A 25,142-nucleotide genomic window follows, 5' to 3' on the forward strand; every position below is an offset into this window, starting at 1 on the left:
AATTACATTGTATCTATCTTAGGTTTTATTTTTAGTTTACAGCTAAGTTTGTATTAAACTAATTACACATAATCTAATAGCCATATCAAAATAAAAAGCCCCCCCAAATAAAAAACCCCTAGCCTAAACTTAACTACCAGTAGCCCTTAAAAGGGCCTTTTGCAGGGCATTGCCCCAAAGAAATCAGCTCTTTTACCTATAAATAAAAATACAAACAACCCCCCAACAGTAAAACCCACCACCCACACAACCAACCCCCCAAATAAAATCCTAACTAAAAAACCTAAGCTCCCCATTGCCCTGAAAAGGGCATTTGGATGGGCATTGCCCTTAAAAGGGCATTTAGCTCTTTTTCCGCCCAAACCCTAAGCTAAAAATAAAGCCCACCCATATAAATATACAGAGGAAATATACAGAGGAAAGTGTATTAGTCTATCATTTACTCTGCTATTCCAATCAATGCCAGCACATACGGATTTTCATGTGATTTTAGAGTTACCTTTAATGCATTAACGTTATAATTACTAGGCTGTATCTAAGCCAAGTATAATATTATTGGTATTAACCGTTGCATGATCTCTGATAACCTTAAAAATTATTTAACTGAAGGGTGAACAACTTTACAGCATTGCAAGTAATATTTCCTTTCAAGGAATATTTAGTGTAATCTGTATAACTTTTATATACAGCTTTCTTAGGAAGGCGTTACAACACTGCTATATTGATAACCTGAGTTCTCAGGCTATTACAATTAATTCCGCCACCAGTGAAGTTGACACAATAATAATTTTTCACAGGACGGTGCACACTAATATTCCTGAATCTCTGCCAATACACTGCATTACTAAGTGAACAGCGCTATTATGTGAATAGTACCAGAACAGGAGATAATGTCCTGGCAACTATTGGTACATAATACGATTAATTCCAATTGTTAGTCTTGCGTGTATTGACTAGTGTCTGCATTAATACCCATATATCTATTTTATACCTGGGTTATTTACAGAATAAAATTGAGACCTCAGTTTTATTCAATACCTGACTAATCATCAGTACTGCTACATATGGTCAGATACCTCAGATCTATTATCCAGTACTGTCTAATAGTTCTCTAGTGTTTTTAAATGTGCCCAATTTTTAATTAATCCTATTAAAGTGTTAATGTTTTTAATGTGTCCTTTTTTTCACGTACACCACGCCACACTTCTATACACTCATGAGGTAGTGAGTGCTTTTATGTGTACTCTTTTTGTGTAACCGCCTGGTTACTCATACAGTATTGTGAATAAGTACACAGCACCCAAGGGCTTCAGTTATTACAATTAAGGCCATTCCTTTGACTATTATTAGCCCATCCCTCAATATCTTTAGTAGTGCCATCACACATCCTTTTCCTTTGAAATCTGGGTTTTATTTTTAGTTTAGGGGTGTCGGGCACCGAAAAAGAGCTAAATGCCCTATTAAGGGCAATGCCCATCCAAATGCCATTTTCAGGGCAATGGGGAGCTTAGGTTTTTTATTTAGGATTTTATTTGGGGGGTTTGGTTCTGTGGGTGGTGGGCTTTACTGTTGTGGGGTTGTTTGTATTTTTTTTTAAAGGTAAAAGAGCTGATTTCTTTGGGGCAATGCCCCGCAAAAGGCCCTTTTAAGGGCTATTGGTAGTTTATTGTAGGCTAGGGTTTTTTTTATTGGGGTTTTTTTTTTTTGATAGGGCTATTAGATTAGGTGTAATTAGTTTAAATATTTGATAATTTCTTTTTTTCTTTTGTGTAATTTAGTGTTTGTTTGTTTTTTAATTTAGTTAATTGTATTTAATTAATTTAAATACAAAGAGAGAAGCGCTCTACCAGGAACAAACAACAGCTCAGTGGCTTGTTCTATGGCGATTTACCACCCGTATTTAATTAATGTAATTTATTTAATTGTAGTGTAAGGTTAGGTGTTAGTGTAAGACAGGTTAGATTTTATTTTACAGGTAAATTTGTATTTATTTTAGCTAGGTAGCGAGTAAATAGTTAATAACTATTTAATAACTATTCTACCTAGTTAAAATAAAAACAAAGTTGCCTGTAAAATAAAAATAAACCCTAAGATAGATACAATGTAACTATTAGTTAAATTGTAGCTAGCTTAGGGTTTATTTTACAGGTAAGTATTTAGTTTTAAATAGGAATTATTTAGTTAATGATAGGAATTTTTTATTAGATTTTAATTATATTAAAAGTAGGGAGGGTTAGGGTTAGGTTTAGGGGTTTATAACTTTAGTATAATGACGGCGACGTTGGGGGCAGCAAATTAGGGGTTAATAAGTATAATGTAGGTGGCGGCAATGTTGGGGACGGCAGATTAGGGGTTAATAAGTTTAATGTAGGTGGCGGCGACATTGGGGGCAGCAGATTAGGGGTTAATAAGTGTAGGTAGGTGGCGGCGGAGTGGCAGATTAGGGGTTAATAAGTATAATGTAGGTGTCGGCGATGTCGGGGGCAACAGATTAGGGGTGTTTAGATTCGGGGTTCATGTTAGGGTGTTAGGTGTAAACATAATTTTTGTTTCCCCATAGGAATCAATGGGGCTGCGTTACGGAGCTTTACGCTCCTTTATTGCAGGTGTTAGGCTTTTTTTCAGCCGGCTCTCCCCATTGATGTCTATGGGGAAATCGTGCACGAGCACGTTACACCAGCTAACAGCCGCGCTGGTACTGGAGTGCGGTATGGAGCTCAATTTTGCTCAACACTCACGTCTTGCCTGCTAACGCCGGGTTTTTGTAAACCTGTAAAAGCAGCGCTGTAGGGAGGTAAGCAGTGCAAATAACTTGCAAGTTAGCACCGAGCCGCTCATAACACAAAACTCGTAATCTAGCCGACAGTTAATAATAAAGTCTAGAGCAATGCATTGGCCTCTGGGTACAACACAGGAGACCAGGTAAACCTACTAATGAGAGTTTTCCAGAGACGCACACAGGCTGCTCTGGCGCAACAAAACCTGCACTGACCGATTTAAACGCAAACAAACTGTGTATTTTAGATGCAACTCTTCTGCAATGCAGTGTTTAATCCCTGATCTATATTATATGTAACTTACTTTATGCCCCTATAAAATTACCACCCACTTAAAGGGACAGTCTACTCCAGATGTTTTATTGTTTAAGATAGATAATCCCTTTATTACCCATTCCCCAGTTTTGCATAACCAACACAGTTATATTAATACACCTTTTTACCTCTGTGATAACCTTGTATCTAAGCCTCTGCAGACTGCCCTTTATCTCAGTTATATTAATATACTTTTTACCTCTGTGATTACCTTGTATCTAAGCCTCTGCAGACTGCCCTTTATCTCAGTTATATTAATATACTTTTTACCTCTGTGATTACCTTGTATCTAAGCCTCTGCAGACTGCCCCTTATCTCAGTTATATTAATACACTTTTTACCTCTGTGATTGCCTTGTATCTAAGCCTCTGCAGACTGCCCTTTATCTCAGTTATATTAATATACTTTTTACCTCTGTGATTACCTTGTATCTAAGCCTCTGCAGACTGCCCCTTATCTCAGTTATATTAATATACTTTTTATCTCTGTGATTACCTTGTATCTAAGCCTCTGCAGACTGCCCCCCTTATCTCAGTTATATTAATATACTTTTTACCTCTGTGATTACCTTATATCTAAGCCTCTGCAGACTGCCCCTTATCTCAGCTATATTAATATACTTTTTACCTCTGATTACCCTGTATCTAAGCCTCTGCAGACTGCCCCTTATCTCAGTTATATTAATATACTTTTTACCTCTGTGATTACCTTGTATCTAAGCCTCTGCAGACTGCTCCTTATCTCAGTTATATTAATATACTTTATACCTCTGTAATTACCTTGTATCTAACCCTCTGCAGACTGCCCCTTATCTCAGTTATATTAATATACTTTTTACCCCTGTGATTACCTTGTATCCAAGCCTCTGCAGACTGCTCCTTATCTCAGTTATATTAATATACTTTTTACCTCTGTGATTACCCTGTATCTAAGCCTCTGCAGACTGTCCCTTATCTCAGTTATATTAATATACTTTTTACCTCTGTGATTACCCTGTATCTAAGCCTCTGCAGACTGCCCCTTATCTCAGTTATATTAATATACTTTTTACCTCTGTGATTACCCTGTACCTAAGCCTCTGCAGACTGCCCCTTATTTCAGTTATTTTGACAGACTTGCATTTTAGCCAATCAGTGCTGACTCATAAATAACTCCACGGGCGTAAGCACAATGTAATCTATATGGCACACATGAACTAGCACTGTTTAGGCTTTGAAAAACTGTCAATGAACTGAGATAAGAGGCGGCCTTCAAGGGCTTAGAAATTAGCATATGAGACTACCTAGGTTTAGCTTTCAACAAAGAATACCAAGAGAACAAAGCAAATTTGATGATAAAAGTGAATTGGAAAGTTTAAAATTACATGCCCTATCTGAATAATAAAAGTTTTATTTTGACTTTACTGTCGCCTTTAACTTACTGAGGACATCATTGCATACTGGAGTTTTCTACAGTTTACCTAATCTTGCCACATGCTACACAGTGATTGCTTAATCAGTGCAGGATCTTGTGCATCTCTCTTCCTAATTGGCCTCAGCATTGTAATTCGATAAGCAATGCACAATTTTTTTTAACAAAAGGGAGGTTTAAATGTTTTTATTTTCTATGCAGAGCTTAACTGCTGATACATATCATGCTTATATTAAGATTACTTTAATGTCACACAAAAGCCACTGTAGGGGAAGCAGGACAAAGCAGTACAGGAGCACATCACTTGCAGCGCACAAAGCTAACGCTCAGCAGCTAAACAGCCACCTCTACCTGATAGGTCATGGCGGTTGTCAAGCCAGGGAAGAAATCCTGAAAGATAAAGAGGCAGCTGCAGCATAATGAGACAAGCTACAAGCAGATGATTATTAGACAAATACCGTCTTACTACCATTTGGTGCAAAACGCATCCAGATAACCTATTCTACATTCATCACAATGCTGCACTTTTATTCTCTTTGTTGTACCGCCTGGGGACTCTATGCAAAGTGTAACAGCTTGGGATCGTACTACACAACGTGTCACAAACAGGCTCATGGGATATGGGATATGGTAACATTTTATTTATTTTTATCATCAACAACATAAATCAGGTGTAAAAAACAAATTATGCTAACCTGATAATTTTATTTCCATCGTGGGGAGGAGAGTCCACGGCTTCATTCATTACTTTTGGGAATAAAGAACCTGGCCACCAGGAGGAGGAAAAAACACCCCAGCCAAAAGCTTAAATACCTCCCCCACTCCCCTCATCCCCCAGTCATTCTGCCGAGGGAGCAAGGAACAGTAGGAGAAATATCAGGGTATAAATAGTGCCAGAAGAAAGATTAAATTTAGGTCCACCCCTCAGAGATACAGGCGGGACACCCGTGGACTCTCCTCCCCACGATGGAAATAAAATGATCAGGTAAGCATAATTTATGTTTTCCATCTAAGGGGGAGGAGAGTCCACAGCTTCATTCATTACTTTTGGGAAACATATACCCAAGCTTTAGAGGACATTGAATGAAACCGGGAGGGTAAAAAGGCAGACCCTAATCTGAGGGCACCACAGCATGTAAAACCTTTCTCCCAAAAGCAGCTTTTGCAGAAGCAAAAACGTAAAATTTGTTAAACTTTGTAAAAGTGTGTAAGGAGGACCAGGTAGCTGCTTTACAACTCTGCTCCATAGAGGCCTCATTTTTGAAGGCCCAAGACGAAGCCACGGCTCTAGGTGAATGAGCCGTGATCCTCTGAGGGGCTTATGTTCCGCTGTCTCATAGGCCAAGAGAATCAAACTCCTCAACCAAAAAGACAAAGAAGTAGAAGAGGCCCTCTGCCCCTTGCGCTTCCTGGAATACACCACAAAAAGAGATGTAGACTGTCTAATATCCTTTGTAGCCTGAAGATAGAACTTCAAGGCACGAACCACATCCAGATTATGAAGTAACCTCTCCTTAGAAGATGAAGGTTAGGACACAAAGAAGGAACAATTATTTCCTGATTGATGTTACAGTTAGACACCACCTTGGGAAGAAACCCCAAACCGGTGCGAAGAACCGCCTTATCCGCATGGAAAACCAGGTAAGGAGGCTCGAATTGCAAGGCAGCAAGCTCAGATACTCTGCGTGCCGATGCAATAGCCAACAGGAAGAGAACCTTCCAGGACACAATCTTAATGTCAATGAAATGCATAGGCTCAAACGGAACCCTCTGCATAACCTTAAGGACCAAGTTTAAGCTCCATGGGGGAGCAGACTGCCTAAAGACAGGCCTGATTCTAGACAGAGCCTGAACGAAAGAAGGAGTTTCAGGAAGCTCAGCAAGTCTCCTGTGCAACAAGACTGATAATGCCGAAATCTTTCCCTTTAAGGAACTAGCGGCAAAACCCTTCTACAAACCCTCCTGGAGAAAGGACAAAATCCTAGATACCTTCACCTTGTGCCAAGGATATCCATGCTTCTCACACCAGGACAAATAAGTCCACCACACCTTATGGTAGATGCGACGAGAGACTGGCTTCCTTGCCTGAACTAGAGTGTCAATCACACTTTCAGAAAAACCTCTCTTGGCTAAGACTAAGCGTTCAATCTCCACGCAGTCAGCCTCAGAGAAACGAGATTTTGATGTTGAAAGGAACCCTGTTCCAGCAGGCATCTATCTGCTCTGCCTGGGGATCCCTCAATCTTGACCCGTATCGGGGTAGCTTGCAATTGAGTCTGAACACCATGAGATCTATCTCTGGCGATCCCCATCTGAGACAAATCTCCGCAAACAGTTCGGGGTGAAAAGACCATTCCCCCGGATGGAAGGATTGCCTGCTGAGAAAGTCCGCTTTCCAGTTGTCCACACCTGGAATGTAGATTGCTGAAAACGAGCAGCTGTGGATTCCGCCCACTCCAAAATCCGAGACACCTCCCTCATTGCTAGGGAGCTCCTCGTACCCCCCTGATGGTTGATGTAAACCACTGAGGTAATGTTGTCGGTCTGGAATCTGATGAAGCTGAATGACCCCAGTGGAGGCCACGCCCTCAGAGCATTATAAATTCCTCAAAGTTCCAGAATATTTATCGGAAGGAGAGACTCCTCCCGGGACCATTTTCCTTGTGCCATCCTGGCACCCCAAACATCTCATGAAAATGGTGAAAGACATGATTAAGAACCTGGAATAGGTTTGAAACGTTGTTGGTTGATGTGATGGACCCTGTAAGAAATTAATAAAGGTCTTTTTAACTTGACTGGAGGCTGGAAAACTACTTAATTTTGACCCCAAACATCTCCCCATCCTGCGAGACTCACGTCTGTGGTCACAATCTCCCAGGACGGTCTCAAGAAAGATGTCCCCAGGGACAGATGCTCTGGACAGATCCACCAAGAGAGGGAGTCCCTGGTTCGAGCATCCATGGATATCCGCTGTGATAGATCTGAATGATCGCCGTTCTAGTCTCAACATGCACAATTGAAGAGGTCTGAGATGGAACCTGGCAAAAGGGATGACGTCTATGCTGGAGACCATGAGCCCAATCATCTCTATACACTAAGCCACCGAAGGGCTTGAGGAGGGAGGACTGAAGGGCAAGACAGGTGGACGCAAGCTTCCTGCGTCATTGATCTGTAAGAAATATTTTCATGGACATAGAGTCTATTATCGTGCCCAGGTACTCCACCCTGTTGCTGGAAACCAGGGAACTCTTTCCTGAGTTGATCTTTCAACTGTGAGATTGGAGCAAGAAAAGAAGAGCCCTTGAATGATCCTCTGCGAGGCTAAACAACGGCGCCTGGACTAGGATATCGTCCAAATAGGGTGCCACAGCAATGCCCCTGGATCTGGCCACTGCAAGTAGCGCCCCCAGAACCTTTGTGAAGACTCTCGGGGCCATCGCCAGACCGAATGCAAATCTTGAAGTGGTCCCTGTGAATTGGAACATGAAGGTAAGCATCCTTCAAGTCTATTGTCGTCATGAACTGCCCCTCTTGAACGATGGAACAGCCAGAAACTTGTTTAAACACTTTAGGTCCAGAATCGGGCGGAACATGTCCTCCTCCTTTGGAACCACAAAAAGATTTGAATAGTACCCTAGACCCGTTTCTGCTTGGAGAAGAGAGACAAACTGACCCTTAACTTGGTCAGGAGACCGGTCGGGGGCCACCCCTTCATGCCGATTTTTTCATGCCGATTTTGTCTTGGCGGGCTTCTTGTTCTGCTTAGACTTGTTCCAAGACTGAGCAGGCTTCCAAGTTCCTTTAAGACTGATCCGTTTTTGCGGCAGGCTGCTGGCGCTGGGCCTTGTCCGCACGAAAGAGAAGAAAAGTAGATCCTTTAGGCTTAGCCTTATTATACTGCGGTAGGAAAGCTCCCTTGCCTCCCGTAACAGTGGATATGATCAAATCCAATACTGGACTGAACCGAATCTTTCCTTGAAAAGGCAGAAAAAACTAAATTTATGCTTACCTGATAAATTTATTTATTTCTTGACACTATGAGTCCACGGATCATCTAATTACTATTTGGAATATCACTCCTGCCCAGCAGGAGGCGGCAAAGAGCACCACAGCAAAGCTGTTAAATATCACCTCCCTTCCCTCCCACCCCATTCAACCGAAGTAAAGGAGATAAAGGAAGTAACAAGGTGCAGAGGTGTCTGAAGTTTATAACATACTAACAACCTGTCTAAATAGCAGGGCGGGCCGTGGCTCATTGTGTCAAGAAAAAAAGAAATATATCAGGTAAGCATAAATGTTGTTTTCTTTCTAATGACACGATGAGTCCACGGATCATCTAATTACTATTGAGAATCAATACCCAAGCTAGAGTACACAGATGATAAGGGAGGGACAAGACAGGAAATCTAAACGGAATGCACCACTGCTTGAAAAAACTTTCTCCCAAAAGCGGCCTCAGCCGAGGCAAAAAAGTCAAATTTATAGAAGTTTGAAAAAGTGTGAAGAGAGGACCAAGTTGCAGCCTTGCAAATCTGTTCCATAGAGGCTTCATTTTTGAATGCCCAGGAAGAGAAAACAGCCCTCGTAGAATGAGCCGTTACTCCCTCAGGAGGCGGCTGTACAGCAGTTTCATAGGCAAAGAATGATATTCTTCAGCCACAAAGAGAAGTAGCTGTAGCTTTCTGTCCCTTACGTTAAACAGAAGACTGACGAAAAATCCTTAGTCGCCTGTAAATAGAATTTGAGTGCACATACCACGTCCAGATTGTGTAGAAGCCGTTCCTCCTGAGAAGAAGGATTAGGACACAAGGAAAGAACAACAATCTCCTGATTAATGTTCCGGTCTGAAACTACTTTAGGGAGAAACCCTAATTTAGTACGTCAAGCCACCTTATCTGAATGAAAAATAAGGTAAGGGGACTCATACTGGAATGCCGAGAGCTCTGACACTCTATGAGCAGAAGAATAGCAACAAGAAACAAAACTTCCCAAGATAACAACTTAATATCTAAGGAATGCATAGGCTCCAACGGAGCCCCTTGAAGAACCTTAAGAACTAAATTTAAACTCCAGGGAGGAGTAAATGGTTTGAACAAAGGCCTGATCCTGACCAAGGCATGACAAAACGATTGCACGTCTGGTACGTCCGCCAGACGTTTATGTAACAAAATAGACAAGGCCGATATTTGACCCTTTAGGGAACTTGCCGATAATCCCTTCTCCAAACCCTCTTGGAGAAAGGACAGAATTCTAGGAATCCTAACTGTACTCCAAGAGAAGCCCTTGGATTCACACCAATATAGATATTTACGCCATATCTTGTGGTAAATCTTTCTAGTCACAGGTTTACAAGCCTGAATCATTGTCTCTATGACCGATTCCGAAAAGCCCCGCTTGAGTACAATTAAGCATTCAATCTCTAAGCAGTCAGCTTCAGAGAAACTAGATTTGGATGAAGGAAGGGCCCTTGAAGTAGAAGGTCCTTCCCTCAACGGAAGTCTCCAAGGTGGAAGAGATGACATGTCCACCAGATCTGCATACCAAATCCTGTGAGGCCATGCCGGTGCAATGAGGATCACTGACACCCTCTATTGCTTGATTCGAGCAATGACCCGAGGTAGAAGAGCGAATGCAGGAAATAGGTATGCAAGACTGAAATTCCAAGGTCACGCCAGGGCGTCTATCAGTACAGCCTGAGGATCCCTTGACCTCGATCCGTACCTCGGAATCTTGGCATTCTGCTGAGATGCCATGAGATCCAATTCCGGCTGACCCCATTTGAACATCAGGGTGGAAAACACTTCCGGATGCAGTTCCTACTCCCCTGGGTGAAAGGTCTGTCTGCTCAGGAAGCCCGCCTCCCAGTTGTCCACTCCACGGATGTGGATCGCCGACAGACAGCAATTGTGGGTCTCCACCCACTGCATTATCTTGGCTACCTCTGTCATGGCCAAGAAACTCTGCGTTCCTCCCTGATGGTTGATGTAAGCCACTGAAGCGCTAGGCAAGAATCAAAAATCTTTGATTTCCTGACTTCTGTCAGAAAAATCTTCATTGATAAGGAATCTATTATGGTTCCCAAAAAAATTACTCTCGTATTTGGAACTAAGGAACTCTTTTCCAAATTTACCTTCCATCCGTGAGATCGCAAGAAAGATAACATTTCCGTGTGGGATCTTGCTTGTTAAAAGGATGGCGCCTGGACCAGAATGTCGTCCAGATAAGGTGCCAATGCAATGCCCCGCAATCTGAGCCCCGCCAACAGGGATCCCAGAACCTTTGAGAAAATTCTGGGAGCTGTGGCAAGGCCGAATGGAAGAGCCACAAACTGGAAGTGTTTGACTAGAAATGCAAACCTTAGTAACTTGTGATGGTCCCTGTGGATGGGAACATGCAGGTATGCTTCCTTTAAATCCACGGTAGTCATAAATTGACCCTCTTGGGTCAAAGTAAGAATAGAACGAATGGTTTCCATCTTGAAGGACGGTACTCTGAGGAATTTGTTTATAATTTTTGAGATCTAAAATTGGTCTGAAGGTTCCCTTTCATTTTGGGAACCACGAACAGATTGTAATAGAACCCCAGACCCCGTTCCTGCCTCGGAACAGGAAGTATCACTCCCAGGTCGGAGAGGTCCCGTACACATTGTAAGAACGCCTCTCTTTTTGTCTGGTCTACAGATCATCTTGAAAACAGAAACCTGCCCCTGGGAGGAAAGTTCTTGAACTCTAGTTTGTATCCCTGGGACACAATGTCCACCGCCCAGGGATCCTGAACATCTTGAACTCAAGCCCGAATGAAGAAGGAAGTCTGCCCCCCCACAAGATCCAGTCCCGGATCGGGGGCAGGCCCTTCATGCTGTCTTTGATTCAATATCAGGCTTTTTGGATTGTTTTCCTGTGTTCCAAGACTGATTGGGTCTCCAGGAAGGTTTGAACTGTTCCTGCTTGGAAGAGGAAGGATTTCCCTTGAAATTTCGAAAGGAATGAAAATTACTCTGACGTCCCTTTTGTTAGTTTCTCTTATCCTGCGGGAGGAAATGGCCCGTAATGTCAGAAATTATTTCCGTCAAACCCGGACCAAACAAGGTCTTTCCCTTGTAGGGAATCGCCAAACGTTTCGACTTAGATGACACGTCCGCAGACCAAGATTTTAGCCATAAAGCTCTGTGGGCTAGCACAGCAAAACCTGAAATCTTTGCTCCCAGTTTAATAACCTGTAGGGAGGCATCCGTAATAAAGGAATTGGCCAACTTAAGGGCCTTTATCCTATCCTGAATCTCTTCAAGGGCAGTATGCCGCCGCATTAGTGACGGTAGCAATGCACACTGCAGGTTGCCAATGTAAACCCTGGTGTACATACATCTTCTTAACCTCTTAAGGACATATGACGGAATTTTTCCGTCATAAAACAATTGAGCAAACAGAAAGCTGTGTCCTTAAAGGGTTAAGCAACCCCTCTAATTTTTTGTCCATAGGATCCTTAAAAGCACAACTATCCTCTATGGCAATAGTAGTTCTCTTGGCCAGAGTGTAAATTGCTCCTTCCAACTTGGGTACTGTTTGCCAAGACTCCTTGATAAAGTCCGCTATGGGAAACATCTTTTTAAATATAGGGGATGGAGAAAAAGGGATACCCGGTCTCTCCCATTCCTTAGCAATGATCTCAGTAGCTCGATCTGGTACAGGAAAAACCTCCACCAAGGAAAGTACATCAAAATATTTGTTTAGCTTACTGGATTTCTTAGGATTAACTACGACCATGGTGTCGCTGTTGTCCAATGTAGCTAAAACCTCCTTGAGTAACAGATGGAGGTGTTCTAGCTTAAACCTGAAAGATACAACTTCAGTATCAGCAGGAGGAATTACACTGTCAGAATCTGAGATTTCACCCTCCTCCTCCTCAGGCTTCTGGGAGGGGGGCGCTCGAAATAGCGACAACTGCATCAGTAACCTCGCTAACTGAATGTTTATTTTTTCTCTTGCGTTTTCCCTGCAACATGGGAAAAGCAGACAACGCATCAGAAACTGCAGAAGACATGAGGGAAGCAATGTCTTGCAACGTAATTCCAGGAGGAGTTAGAGGGGAGGCGCATGGCACTGCATGTGTGGGCAGTAACATTTGGGACGCTTGAGGAGAAAGCTGCAGCATATATTGAACATTGTCATTAGACTCCTGAACAGCATCCGCCTTAGAAAATGTTGGCTCAGAAAAAAGTTTATCCCTATAATTTAAAGTTCTCTCAATACACGAGGAACAGAAAGGGATTGGTGGTTCCACATTGGTATCAAAACATAAGGAACAATTGACATTTTGCAAAGTCTCTTGGTCCATTCTGACTCACAATGGATCAAACTATCAAATAAAAAGATCACATTTTTTAATAAAAATTAAAAACAGAAAAACATTACTGTCACTTTAAATTTTAAATCGTAACTTTTTTATTTTTTATATTCAGACGCGCCTAAATAACTAAACAATACTGCAGATCACCTCTACACCTCAGCTTACTCTGCTGAGGTGCCTACCTGCCCTGCTGACACCGGTTCTTTCTGTGCAGAAGCCGTTCCCTCTAGCAAAAGATCAGGACTCGGCAGCAGTTAATGAAAACCGGTCTCCGGTCCTAGAAACGCCTGCTTTTAGAAAAACATGCGTAATCGAAATTTAGACTGTACTCTCTTTCCCTCCGGTCACTAGGAAGTGAGGGAAAAGTGGCGCACAATACAAATTGCCACCCCCATAGCTCCGCCCATCGTGGGCGTCTCAGAAAAAAATCTTCCAGTCGGCATCTTGTCTCTAAAGTAAAACCGCCGGGAGCAGTGAGAACCACCTAAAACCCAGAGCCTATATTACTCCTCAGCTCCAGTGCCTGCGTCCTAGCTGTCTACATAATGTCTCCTTATCCATAGGAGAATTTATGCCTTTTGCAAATAAAGTGCCCCAACGTTTACTGAGTCCTTTATATGTGTGTCCCATCTCTTGTAAATAAAGTGCCCAAACTTTTTCTGAGTTTTCTTTATTATCCCAGAAAAATTAAAGTCAGCACTTACCGCATAAATCTGCCAGAGAGCAATGCAGCTCACCAGGTTTGAGAGGTCCTCTCTCTCACATGGACCTGTGGAAAAAGAGATAAAGGCTGAGTAATTTTACTCAGGCTTTCAGAGTTAGGGCAGCATCAGTATATGGGAGGCACAGTGAGAATTATGTATCACAAGTTCCCATTGCTCTAAAGCCACCACTGCTCTACTGAAGAGACCGATATGGACTACGGGTACACCCTAGGACAAAGCAGCACAATCTTGCACTACTTAAAAAATAATAAAATCTTGCTTGAAGAATCTTTTCTAACACCTAACTTTACCACTTCCTTGCTCTAACATAGGCAAACAGAATGACTGGGGTGGGAGGGGAGGGAGGTGATATTTAACAGCTTTGCTGTGGTGCTCTTTGCGGCCTCCTGCTGGGCAGGAGTGATATTACCAATGGTAATTAGATGATCCGTGGACTCATTGTGTCATTAGAAACAGTCTCGACTTAGAGGTCATGTCCGCCGACCAAGACTTTAGCCACAGAGACCTGCGAGCTAAAACAGAGATTCCTGAAACCTTTGCGTTCAGTCGAATAATTTGCATATTGGTGTCACAAATGAAAGAATTGGCGACCCTCAACGCTTTAATCTTATCCTGTATCTTTGTCGATGGAAGTCTCCCTTTCGACCATATCACACAGGGATTCACACCAATATGTCGCAGCTCCGGCAACCGCGGATACAGCCTCTGCCGGTTGAAAAACAAACCCAGTCTGCTGAAACATTTTCCTTAACATGTTTTCCAACTTTTTATCCATGGGCTCTTTAAACGACAAACTATCCTCGAGAGGAATAGTTGCCCGCTTCAAGAGAGTGGAAATAGCACCATCCACCTTAGGGACAGTCCCCCACAGCTCGAGTTGAGAGTCCGGGACGGGGAACAGTTTCTTAAAGGAAGAACCTAATCGCTCCCATTCATTTTTAATAATATTAGCCATCTTAACAGGAACCAGGAAGGTCTAAGGCACCACCCTGTCCTCGTATACCTTATCAAGCTTAGGAATCGAAGGTTCCTCCGGAACCTCCAGAGTAGCAAGCACTTGCTTCAGCAAAAAGCGCAAATTCTCTATCCTAAACCTAAAGTCAGGCTCCTCCGCAGCCAGAGGATGACATGACACAGACTCCGACCCAGAAGGAGCCTTCTCCGAAGAATCAGAGTGGGCCTCATCATCGTATAACACCTCTAATATTTCCATAGACGTAGATAACCCCTGGGCCGGATCGCCATGATACATCCTACGCTTGCGCTTAGCAGAACATGGGAAGGCATGGATCACTTTTGATACCGTCGTTTGCAGTTGATCCGCAAAATCCGACGGCCAACGAATCTCTCCCGTAGGAGTAATGGTTGGACCCTGGGGCGCACATGTGCACTCGGAGATGAAAGCAGGGAACGCACCTCACGGGACGGGGAACCCTCTGAGGTGGATGGCTCAGTAGTACTAGACATCCCTTTATTTTTAGATGTCGCAACTTTATTGAGGCATGTGGAACATAGTTGAGCAGGCTGATCTACAAGAACCTCCTCACAATAAACACAGGAATGAGACTTTGTTAAAGAGGGAGTACCCTCTAACGCGTCAGAGTCCTCCATAGCTTGCGCTTTTATTATGAACTAGATTAACTTAAAGGGACATGAAACACACATTTTTTCTTTCATGATTTAAAAAGAGCATACGATTTTAAACAACTTCCTAATTTACTTCTATTATATAATCTGTTTTATTCTCTTGATATTCTTGGCTGAAAAGCATATCTAGATAGGCTCAGTAGCTGCTGATTGGTTCCTGCACATAGAAGCCTTGCGTGATTGGCTCACCCATGTGGATTGCTTTTTCTTCAACTAAGGATATCTAAAAAATGAAGCAAAATAAATAATAGAAGTAAATTGTAATATTGTTTAAATTTGTATTCTCTATCTGAATCATGAAAGAAAATTTTTGGGTTTAGTGTCCCTTTAATAAATAGGCACCTTTATACCTCTAATGGCCGGGGCACTCACCACCTCCTATGACCCGGACGCTTTGTCTCCTGCAACGCAGATCAACAGAGGAAGTGGAGACTGCCACACCCGATCACATGGGATGCCTCGCAGGATCGCCCCTGCACTAAGGAGAAACGCGCCAAAACCGGCCACACAAATACTCCAGGAAGTCAACCTGAAAGTTCCACCATTGCCAGAGCCTCATCTCGCACATAACGCAGCAATCACACAATAAAAAATATCATGTATAAACCCCCCTGTTCAATAATCCCCTTACCAGGAATATTAACCCTTGATTCCATAAGATAATAGGCGCCACACTGTGACCCTGTCTTCTGTGTTATTATGTATAAAAAATGAAACGATCTTACCAGAATCTATGCCGTGGAACAGGAACACGGCCCTTCAAGTGTGACAGGTAGAAGCATCGCTCCTGACATGGACTGGAGTGCAGAAAGCAGGCAGCGAAATCCGTCAACGCTGATTGCTTGTGGAGCTGTTAATATGAGTCGGGATGGTTTCGCAGAAAGACTCTCCCTGCATCTCCGGACTCTAACTTTCATCCAGGCTCTCACTGAGAGGCTGACAGGACTACTTAAAACTCCAGTCCCATTCCGAAGAGTACTACCCTCCATAAGAGACTACTCCAAATCTTCTGCACTTCTTTGCTTCCTCCTGGTGGCCAGGTTCTTTTTTTCCAAAAGTAATGAATGAAGCCGTGGACTCTCCTCCCCTTTAGATAAAAACACCCTTTACCTATAAGCACAACCCAATTTTAAAGTAGTATTTTGGCAAACAAAAAGTACAAGACGTCCTGGTAATTCAATGGAAATACTGATGAAAATGTGGAACCTTTGGTCACTGTGCTAAGACGTATATACCTGCTCCTGATGAAGCCCAACAGGATGAAACGTACATCTAAGGTTAGATATTTCTTATGCTCAGAGAAAAGCTAGTACTCGGTAGCAGACCTACTTAACAGGGGGCCCTGGTGCAAAAATGTTTTTTTTTTTTTTTTTTTTTAAATCTTAAAGGTAATTCAGTAGTAAGTATTAGTAATAATATATATGCTTCTCTGTGTTAGAAGTTTGAATATAGATAGATATATAGACCTACAACCTGCACTAAAAGGCTCCCCTGCATTAGGATTGTACAGATTCTGTATAGAATGGCTGCTATGGACCCCCCAGCACTTGGGCACTGTTGCCACTGCACTTGCTGCAGCAATGGTAGTTCTGCTCCTGCTAGTACTTTAGGGATTTGCGTTTATTATATATACGTATGTGCCAGAGGGAAATCTCCTGCCATTACACACCAGCACTTACATATCCTGCTTATTCAGAGACATGGACAGCCATGACAAAGCCTCTGAATCACAGCCGTGCCCCCCTCACAACCAATCTGCAATTATCTGACAGGACATCAACATAGCAGCAGCAGCTATGAACCCGAATTCCCTTAATAACAGGAAAAAGAGGGCACAAATCAGCCAGGCATCAGAGATAAAGTACACAGGGCAAGAGACAGCATAAAAAGCATTATCACATGATCATACACAGAGGCAAAACAGCTGTGAAACTAAACAGAAACCAATAGAAGAAAAGACACAAGGTGTGAGCAGGGAATTAACTACCTGAGATCTCTCTTACACAGTGTAAACAGGAGGTGGGACATATATACTTTTAATTGCAGCAACAGCCTCTAGTTCTGCTACTCTACAGCTTCGGTCAACAAGATGAGGGGGCTTCCATAGATGTGCAGATGGTATTTACCTGTTGGAGGTGGTGGGAGAGTAGTTGGTGCTCCAGGTCCCCCATGGTGAAATCCTGCTCCTGTGGGGTAGCTAAAAGGAGGCTGGGAGGATGTGATGGACGGAGGAGTAGGAGGCTGGCCCATAGCTGGTAGAGGTCTTGAGATGGACTGAGAAGAGGGGGGAAGTGCAGAAGCTCCAGAGGCCTGAGGAAACGAGTTAGGTCCAAGGGGGATTCCTGGTATATTTACTGGACCTGTGGGGGGCATGGAATGGGAAAGGAATGCTGTGGGACCACGGCCTTGAAATCCTGGCTGGTTATAAGGTGAAGGCTGCACAAACGCTGTAAGCAGAAAAATATAAATACAAAACCAAACATCAGAAACACAAATTAAATAATCGGCTTCGGTCATCTGGTCTCAAGCACCAAATCCCAGACAATTTATTAAGTAAAGTTCTAGAATGAACAAAAACAACGAATATTCATCTACTCAACATAAGTGGTGGAAATTTGTTTTTCAAAATTATACTGATTAAAAGTAATAACCCAAATTACAAAGTGCCCAGAAGCTAATTAAAGGGACATGCAGGAAACTGCCTGTGAGCCAATCAGGAACAGCAGTTGCACAACATCCAACAATCACTGTCTGTTTCTTACTCAGAAGTTACAATGCTCATAGGCAGATATTGGATAATCCTTGGATTAAATGGGTAAAACAGACATTATCCAAGCGGCTGTGGGTAAAGCCCAATTTAAGTTCATAAATCCCCTCAAAGTGCATGTGCTTCATCAAGTCACTGCATCAAACATATAAACGATGCAATGTAAATTCCCCCATCTTCACATCTGTTTTGCATCACCCTTGGGGGTTACAGGGGGGCAAACCCCCCCTTGTAAACCTCATTCCCCAAGGTTCACTTTGGGTGGATGCCAGAGGATCAGCGGGGCAACCCCTTCAATCCCCAGGCGAAGCCAAAATAAATAGCCGCTTGGGTAATGTCCATAATGTACTAGGATTACCCAGACTTCTGACTTTACCCGTAACACACACAAACACATATATAAAAAACAAATAAGCACTCAAAGGAATTAACAACTTAATTTCTCAATTATTGTGACGTTTCAGGGCTCAAAACAACCCCTTCTTCAGACAAAAGCAAATGAAAATCACTCACATTTTATATCCCACTAAACACCTCACTAAATGCAAGAAACACTTGGTGTTAGTGTCCTGGACCACAATGCTATGCGTGTCAGTGTTAAAGTGAATGTCAATTTTGATGCTAAAGTGCCCGGTTTTTAAAAATTTGATTAAAAACAGGAGCACTTTAATTCATCAAAATTTCATTCCTGTTGTGAAAAAAACTTACCTTTTAATCTTCACAGCAGCTCCAGCTTCCTCCGGTTGTTGCAAGCCAGTCAGAAATGATGGATAGGTCATCCTCCAATCACGGCTTCCCCCCCGCGGGGAATCAGTGTCTGATTCAACACCGTGATTGGAGGAAGCCGGATTTCTCATTTTAGACCCAGGAAGAGGCTTTGCGAAGGGTGGAGGAAGCTGGAGCTGCTGTGAAGATTAAAAGGTAAGTTGTTTTTTTTCTCAACAGGAGTGAAATGTAAATTTTGATGAATTAAAGTGCCCCTGTTTTTAATTGAATTTTTAAAAACCGGGCACTTTAGCATCAAAATTGACATTCACTTTAAATCCAACAGGGTGGCGGAACAAAGTTACGTCACTTACGGTGACGATTGAGTGCCCGGTCGTCATAACAACGTGTAAACATAATATATATACAAAACAGTGCTGAATGCAGTTAACAGTTAAATATTAATATTGCTTTACTTTTTTTGTTTTAATATTTTTAATGTATTAGAGAGGAAAAAAGTATAAATATTACCATCAAAATTAAAAATATAAATTCCATAAGTTATAATACTTTTATATCAATATTATACAGCATGTGTTTAACTCAAAATAAGGACTACATATGTCAGACTACACTCCTTATCGCTAATGTGGTCTAATAAGTGGCTATAACGTGTTCAAGATGTTTAATATCAGGCAATGAACCCACTACAATATGGTAAACTTAGACGAGGACCTTTCAAGTCCCCAAATAATGTGACCTGTAGGAAGTAGAACATAAGGTTGCCTAGAAGGGTATAACCCATAATTCCATTTCCACCAGGACCATCATAAAAATATTCTGAAACATAATACGCTTATGCCTGCTTATCAACTACCATAAATAAATGTCAATAGAAGCATTTAAAGGGACAGTCTACACTAAAATTCTTATTGTTTAAAAAGATAGATAACGCCTTTACTACCAATTCCCTAGCTTTGCACAACCAACATTGTTACATTAATATCTATACTATAATTGTGTTTGTCCGTCGCCAGTTGCGCACGCATCCTGAATGGAATGCTGGCCGCGTGAGGCAGTGTAGATTCTTTCACTACCCTGCAATTTTCAGAATCCACCTGGATGCAGCGTAGGCAAACACAAAGTAAAAAAACAAAACAAAAAACACGCAACTCCCCGTACAAAATAAAAATGAAAACACGTAACTGCCCACATCGTAACTGCCCACATGAAGTATAACAAAAAATACCTAACTTCCCGCATAAAGTATTAAACACCTAAACCGCAAAATTCCACATCGCAAAATTATAAAGTAATTAATCCCTAATCCGCAAATAACATAATTAAAATATTAACCCCTTAACCGTCAACCAACCACATCGCCATAAACCTAATTAATCTATTAACATGTTATCCGCAAAACCCCCACATCGCAATGAATCTATTTAACCTATTAATTCCTATACAGCAAACCCCCAACATCGCAATAAAACTATTTAACCTATTAATCCCTAAACCGTCAAATACCCACATTGCAATAAACCTATTAACCCCTAAACCGACAACCACCCACAACGCAAGTACCCAGATTAACCTATTAACCCCTAATCCGCCAAACCTCCACAACGCAAATAACTAATTAAATTACTAAAACCACTAACCTAACAACCCCTAAATAAACCCCAATTACCGAAATTTAAAAACACTAAATTACAATGAAATAAAAAAGCTAACATTAAATTAATCTAAGTTACAAAAAATAATAAACAAAATTATTCAAAATTAAAAAATTACACCAAATCCTATGAACACCTATGAAAATAAAAAGCCCCCCAAAAACACCCACTAATCTATTGCCAAACTATCAATAGCCCTTAAAAGGGCATTTTGTAGGGCATTGCCCTAAAGTTTAACAGCTCTTTTATGAAATAAAATTATTAAGACCCCCTAACAATTACAAACCCCCACAATAAAAAAAAAGACCTCAGCTCTTTTACTGCCCTTAAAAGGGCATTTAGCTCTTTTAGAATAGCCAAACCCGAATCTTAAAAAAAAACAAAAAAAAACTAACACTAAGCCCCAAATAGGTACTCACGGTTCTGAAGTTCGGCGGAGAAGGTCTTCTTCCAGGTGGATCCATTATCTTCTATCTTCATCCACTGTGAAGGCGGCGGCTCCTTTTCATGCAATCATCCGTTGCACACTGAAGATTGAATGCAAGGTACCGCAATCAATGTGGGGTACCTTGCATTCCTATTGGCTGAAATTTTTAAATCAGCCAATAGGATTAGAGCTACTGAAATCTTATTGGCTGTTCAAATCGGCCAATAAGATTTCAGTAGCTCTCATCCTATTGGCTGATAAAAAAATGTCAGCCAATAGGAATGCAAGGTACCCCAATAAATATGGGGTACCTTGAATTAAATTCTCAGTGTGCAGCGGACGATCGCATGAAGAGGAGTCTCTACAAGCAGCTGAGAAGCACCGCCGCCAAGGACCGTCACATCTGGAAAGACCGCTCCTCGCCGCGCCGCCTTCACAGTGGATGCCACCTAGATGCCCTTCCCGCCAAACTTCAGAACCGTGAGTACCTATTTGGGCTATCCTAAAAGAGTTGAATGTCTTTTTAAGGGCAGTAAAAGAGCTGAATGCCCTTTTAAGGGCAATGCCCATACAAATGCCCCTATAGGGGGAATGGGTAGTTTAGAAAATGTTAAGTTAGGTCTTTTTTTATATTGGGGGGTTGGGTGAGTGGGAGGTTGTAATTGTTAGGGGGTCTTAGTAATTTTATTTCTTAAAAGAGCTGTTAAACTTTAGGGCAATGCCCGACAAAAGGCCCCTTTAAGGGCTATTGGTAGTTTAACAATAGATTAGTGGGTGTTTTTATTTTAGGGGGGCTTTTTTATTCTCATATGGATTAGATGTAATTTTTTTAATTTTGTTTATTATTTTTTGGAACGTTAGACTTTTTTTATTTTTGTAAAAGATTAATTTAATGTTAGCTTTTTTAATTTTCATTGAAATTTAGTGTTTTTTAATTTCGGTAATTGGGGTTTGTTTAGGGGGTGTTAGGTTAGGGGTCTTAGTAATTTAATTAGTTGTTTGCGTTGTGGGGGTTTGGCGGATTAGGGGTTAATAGGTTAATCTGGGTACTTGCGTTGTGGGGGGTTGTCGGTTTAGGGGTCAATAGGTTTATTGCGATGTGGGTATTTGACGGTTTAGGGATTAATAGGTTAAATAGATTTATTGCGATGTGGAGGTTTTGCGGATAACATGTTAATAGATTAATTAGCTTTATTGCGATGTGGGTGGTTGACGGCTAAGGGGTTAATATTTTAATTATGTTATTTGCGGTTTAGTGGTTAATAACTTATTTTTGGTAGATTGCGATGTGGGGGGTTATCGGATATGGGGTTATCAATTTTATTATTAGTTGCAATTTTTTGGGGATGGCGGAAATATTTATTTAGATGTTTCAGGTTTACAATTGGGAGGCGGCTCAGTCTACACATTATTGATACAGTCATTATGCATAGTGACTGTATAAATAATGTATACACTGACGCCTACTTAATAAGCAGTTATAATAATCATGAACATACTGATACTTTATATAATTTAGCCGTATGTATCGAAAGGAATTATATGTATAAGTGTCAGTGTGTACAAGCTTTTTATCATTTCTTATTATGTTATTGTCAGTGTGTACATTATTTATCTTTTAACTATGTATTTTTTACTGTATCAATAATGTGTGGGCGGAGTTACGGAAATTGCCGATCTTTTACGGGGTAAATTTGCATATTAGTCAATGTCAATCAAACACTGCACGTTTGAAGAAAGTCACTCCTCGCAGCAACTGGCGTGTGTAGTTTGCGACTAACCACGTCCCCTCCTTGCGCCGTTTAGTTAATTTAAATATTAGGTTTTTAGATTATCTGACGCAGTTTGGAAAAAGCAGACTGTGAGAAGAGTTGCTATAGAGAGAGATCACATTGTTTATTTATGGAACATAGTGTTTTGTTTAATTTTTTAGTGTTATTAGCTATTCTATCCTAAAAGCTTTTATAAAAGCTATAGAAAAGCCTGTTTTTTTATTTTTAACAGCTTTTTTCAAGGCTTTAGTTGTGGTAAAAAAAACAGTTGTACATTTTACCTAAAAAGCTTTTCTGAAAGCTACAGCAAAGAAAGTTAAATAATTTTATAAAGCTTTTCTTAAAGCTATAGTACCTTTTTTAAAAAATATATATATTTTAAAAATATTGTTTTGCTACATAAGTAGCTAAGTTATATAGAAAAAAATAATTATTTAAAAGAAGTTAATTATATAAAGGTTTTCTTAAAGCTATAGTACATTTAAAAAAATATTTTCACAATATTGTTTTGCTACATAAGTAGCCAAGTTATCTATAAAACACTTTTAGTTAAAGGAAGTTAATTTTATAAAGCTATAGTACCTTTTTAAAAAAAATAAAAAATATTGTTTTGCTACATAAGTTGCTAAGTTATATCAAATAAATATTTTTAATTTATATATATATTATACTCTTTATTTATAAGGTATACCATTTCTTTTTTTAAAAGTAGTTTGGGTAAACTGGTTGATATTTAATTAATGTAACAAACACCTTACAAATAGGTGTTGCTACATCTGTAGCTTATTTATGTTATATAGAGATTTATATAGTTTATTGGAAAATTAGGATATATTTATATAATTATTTATTTTGGATAGTAGATTATCCAAAAAAGGTTTCACTACACCTGAAGCTTTTTTTTTTATTTATTTAGGATTTATTTAGGACAGTAGTTCGTCCAAATAGGGTGTTGCTACATCTGTAGCTTAAAAAATAAATAAATAGACTGCCCTCTGGGCAGGCTTATCGACTAGTACTTTATAACATTTAAACCTCTAAAATGTCTGCCTGTTTCTAAGCCACTATAGACAGCCTCTTATCACATGCTTTTTTTATTAGCTTTAGGGTATAGTTTAACTGAATAGTATCTTGTATAGTTGTGTAAATTCTGGGTATATAATCTCGCTATATGCGCTGTATCGGTTACGTAATGCAGTGCTGTAATAATGTGGTTATACCTGGCAATTGATGATGTACCGCGGCAGCGATGTGATAGTCATAAGTTACTTAAATAAGTGCTATCCTATTAGCTTGTAAGGAATGCAAATATTTGGAATTGTAAATAAGTTAATTATTCAGTGATTTACTAAGTATGAGCCGTTACCTTTAGCCTGCGTATGTAATAACTAGTGGGTTTGCTCCAACTGCACATACTAAAATTTCTTTAATACAAGTACAAATGCTAGTACAAAGCTGTGCAAGTTGTTACAAGCCAGTATCGTAACAAAGTTGCTATTTGTTTATTATGCTGTGCTGCTGTATAACAGAGTTAGCAAACCGGGAAGAGCAGCGGTAATGTAAATAACCGCTCAATGAGACGACGGGTCTCAGTATATTGGAGTCATGCTCCTTAGATAAGTAGGCTATGTGATTAATCTGAGTATACGGTAAATCGTCAGCTCAGATATCAACGTTAACATAGCTAAAAGTTCTACCTGGTCTTTATGTATCAATTTAGGCAAAATTTGTGTCAACCTATTGGCAAGGATCTTGGTAAAAAAATTTAAATCTTGATTGATCAGGGAGATCAGGCGATAACTAGGGCATTTTTTGGGGTCTTTGCCTGGTTTAGGTATTACTATGATTTTTGCTTGTAGCAGCTCGGGGGGGATTGGGTGTCCTTTCATGATATGGTTGCAGAATTTGGTCAAATGTGGAACAAGTTCTTTTCTGAAGAGCTTGTAGTACTCCCCCGGGAAACCGTCTACCTAACTTATATGAGACTCTCAGGGAATTCTCATTAATCTCGGGCTACCGCATTAACACCGATAAGTGTAAGATGTTGCCGATAGAGATCCCTCCACACACAATGAAATTAATAGAAATAAACTTCAAACTAAGAGAGTCTAAACACTCCATGAAGTACCTGGGGGTGGGTGTGACAGCTCAGACACAACATCTATATAAAGCCAACTATTTGCCACTGTACAAATCTATAAGAAAAGATCTTCAATCCTGGAGAAGACACAATTTCTCCTGGATGGGGAGGATGTCGGCAGTGAAGATGACTATCTTACTCCGACTGCTCTATCTCTTTAGAGCCTTACCCATACGCATTGTATACCCCGATTTAGAGAAAATTCAAGCGGAGATCTTGGCGTTTATCCGCGGTAAAAAACTGGCCAGAATAGCAGGGAAAATCATGACTAAACATAGGAATTTGGGGGGACTGGGAATACCCAACCTAGTCGAATACTATAAGGCTGCCAGGCTTGCCCAGGATACATTAATACTCAGAGCTAAGGTGAAGCCCTCTGGATACAACTAGAATCAGACATGGGAGGCTGGGGTGGAGTGGACGCCATACTATGGG

General features: G+C 40.9%; 1 protein-coding gene across 3 annotated transcripts in view; it reads right to left on the bottom strand.

Moving 5' to 3' along the window:
• Positions 1–25,142, bottom strand: part of LOC128639791 (protein transport protein Sec31B) — a 146,507-nt gene that overhangs the window by 11,156 nt on the left and 110,209 nt on the right. For 2 of the 3 annotated variants that reach the window (XM_053691945.1, XM_053691946.1), the window contains exons 21-22: positions 17,347–17,667; positions 4,854–4,892 (exon numbers count right to left, since the gene is read on the bottom strand). In XM_053691945.1, coding sequence (XP_053547920.1) covers positions 4,854–4,892; positions 17,347–17,667 — 360 coding nt within the window. The remainder of the gene's footprint in view (positions 1–4,853; positions 4,893–17,346; positions 17,668–25,142) is intronic. The other variant, XM_053691947.1, reaches the window with a different exon arrangement.

The sequence above is a fragment of the Bombina bombina genome, chromosome 9 (genome assembly GCF_027579735.1).
Source record: "Bombina bombina isolate aBomBom1 chromosome 9, aBomBom1.pri, whole genome shotgun sequence".
Lineage (NCBI taxonomy): Eukaryota > Metazoa > Chordata > Amphibia > Anura > Bombinatoridae > Bombina > Bombina bombina.